We start from the raw sequence: 3,001 nt of genomic DNA on the forward strand, positions 1-3,001 counted from the left end.
ATTTTTATTTTTCGGCAATTTTGTTACTCGCGAATTTTATTATTCGGGAATTTTATTTTTCGAGAATTTTCCAATTCCGTATTTTTATTTTTCGGCAATTTTGTTACTCGCGAATTTTATTATTGGGGAATTTTCTACTAATTCGGTGTTTTTATTTTTCGGCAATTTTACTACTCGCCAATTTTCCTATTCGGTAATATTATAAACTGTCGGGAACGTTATTTTTTCGGTATTTTTCAGCCGTTTCGAGATACAGATAGATAGATAGATGACGTTACCTGCGTAGTCTCGCTTTACTGTGAAACCGTTTGCCACACTTGGTGCAGCTGAAGGTCTTGTCGACATTGTGAACCCAGGAGTGCTTGAGCAGACTGCGCTTGTCCTTGCAGGTCTTGCCGCACTGGTGACAGGTGTTTGGCGGCGCGTCGTCCGCGTGGTTCTGCCTCACGTGTTCCGCAACTTCCGCGTCGTCCCGACAGACCTCGCCGCACAACAAGCACCGCCGACTCGGCGATCTCGCGTGCAGCTCGGCATGCGCCAAAAGGGCCAACGCCTCCTCGAACCACTCACCGCACACATTGCACACGTGATGCTGACTCGACCCTTCCATCATCTCAACTTCCTGCTTCACGTGAATCCTTAATACAACAACAACAACAACAAAACAAATGAAATAATGAAATTGAGAAGAAAAACAGAAATAATCAAATCAACTTGCAGCCAAAAATGGAATATTTCATTTTTATTTTACAAAAATATAATGATTTTCCAACAAACTAATGAATTTTCAGCCAAAATAATAAATCCGTAAGTAGAACAATTTAATTTTTGAATAAAAAGATTAATTTTCAACTTAAATAATGAATATCTAATTAGAATAATTTAACTTTCAATAAAAATGTTCATTTCTAAACTGAAATAATTGTTTTTCCAGAAAATAGATGAATTTTCAAATGGAATAGTTGAATTTTCATTCAAGAAGATTAGTTTTCCAAAAAACATGACGATTTTTCAAGAAAAGATTAATTTTCACAGAAATAGTTGAATTTTTAGCTAAAGAAGATTAATTTTTTGAAAAAATAATTCAATTTTAATCTCAAAAAAAAAATTAATTTTCAACTGAAATAATGAATCTTTAACTAGAATAATTTAATTTTTGATAAAAATGTTAATTTCCAAATGAAAATAATAATTTTTAAACAAAATAGATAAAATTCACGAAAATAGTTGAATTTTAGGATAAAGAAAGACTAATTTCTACACAAATAGTTGAATTTTGAACTAAAAAAGATCAATTTTTCAACCAAAAAAGGGATAGTTAAATATTTATTTTGAAAAAAAAAACGAACCTTCAGCTAAAAAATAGTAATGTTTATACAATTATTTTAATTTTGAAATAAAATAGATAAATTTTTAACAAAAAATTGGATAGTTAAATTTTTGTTTAAATATATATATAATTTTCCAACAAACTTATGAATTTTCGACCAAGAAGATTAATTTTGTACAAACCATTTCTATTTTTCAACATTTAAAACAAAAACAAAATAATTTTACAAGAAACTGATGAATTTTTATATACAATAATAAATCTAAAAGTGAAATCGTTGAATTTACAATAAAAAAAATAAATTTTTAAAAAAATATTTCCACTTTTCAATAAAATAGATGAATTTTGAACTAAATTAGTTGAATCTTTAATTTTAAAATACCAATTTTCACACAAATATTTAAATTTTTCATGAAAAAATATGAATTTTCAAAAAATAAGACTATTTTTATAACAAAATGTTTCGATTTTTCAATAAAAAAGATGAATTTTCACTAAAATAGTTGAATTTTGAACTAAAAAAGATCAATTTTCAACCAAATATGAGATAGTCAAATTTGTATTTAAAAATATATAATTTTACAATAAACTGATGCACTTTTAACTAAAATAATGAATCTTTAATTAAAATAGATGAAAATTCAACCAAGACGATTAATTTCCCCAAAATATGACGATTTAAAAAAAAAAAAAGATGATTTTTAATAAAATTGTTGAATTATCGACTCCAAAATATCAATGTTCTACCAAAAATGGATTAGTTAAATTTTTATTTTTAAAAATATATAATTTTCCAACAAACTTATGAATTTTCGACCAAGAAGATTAATTTTGTACAAAACATTTTGATTTTTCAACAAAACAGAAAAATTTTCATTAAAATAATAATTGAATTTTCAACTAAAAAAGACACATTTTTAAACAAATAGTTGAATTTTGAACTAAAGATATCAATTTTCACCCAAAAATAGAATATTTATATTTTTACAAAAAAAAAATAATAATTTTCCAACAAACTGATGATATTTTATATACAATAATAGATCTAAAAGTGGAATCGTTTAATTTTCAATTAAAAAGATGAATTTTTTACAAAATATTTCCATTTTTCAATAAAACAGATGTATTTTGAACTAAATAAGTTGAATCTTTAATTTTAAAAGACCAATTTTTACACAAATATTTAAATTCTTCATGCAAAAACAAAAATTTTCAACAAAGAAACAAAATTTGTATAAAATATTTCGATTTTTAAACAAAATAGATGAATTTTTACTGAAATAGTTGAATTTTAGGCTAAACAAAAATACAAATTGATGAATTTTTAACTAAAATAGTTGAATTTTCAGCTCAAAAATACCAATTTTTTAACAAATGGTTGAATTTTGAACTAAAAGAATACATTTTCACCCAAAACGGAATATTTATATTTTAAATACAATTTTACAATTAACTGATGCATTTTAAACTAAAATAATGAATCTTTAATTAGAATAGATGAAAATTCAACCAAGAAGATTAATTTTCCACAAAATATGACGATTTTTCAAAGAAATAAATGATTTTCAATAAAATTGTTGAATTTTCCAATAAAAAAATACCAATTTTCAACCAAATAATTTAATTGTAAACTGAAAACTTTTAATTTTTAACCAAAAATGCAATAGCTGA

General features: G+C 24.7%; 1 protein-coding gene across 1 annotated transcript in view; it reads left to right on the forward strand.

Annotated features, from left to right (window-relative positions):
- LOC117177405 overlaps positions 1–3,001 on the forward strand; it is a 38,355-nt gene that overhangs the window by 28,529 nt on the left and 6,825 nt on the right. Inside the window, exon 4 of the mRNA XM_033368064.1 lies at positions 390–631. Coding sequence (XP_033223955.1) covers positions 390–631 — 242 coding nt within the window. The remainder of the gene's footprint in view (positions 1–389; positions 632–3,001) is intronic.

Source organism: Belonocnema kinseyi, chromosome 1 (genome assembly GCF_010883055.1).
Source record: "Belonocnema kinseyi isolate 2016_QV_RU_SX_M_011 chromosome 1, B_treatae_v1, whole genome shotgun sequence".
NCBI classification, from domain to species: Eukaryota; Metazoa; Arthropoda; class Insecta; order Hymenoptera; family Cynipidae; genus Belonocnema; species Belonocnema kinseyi.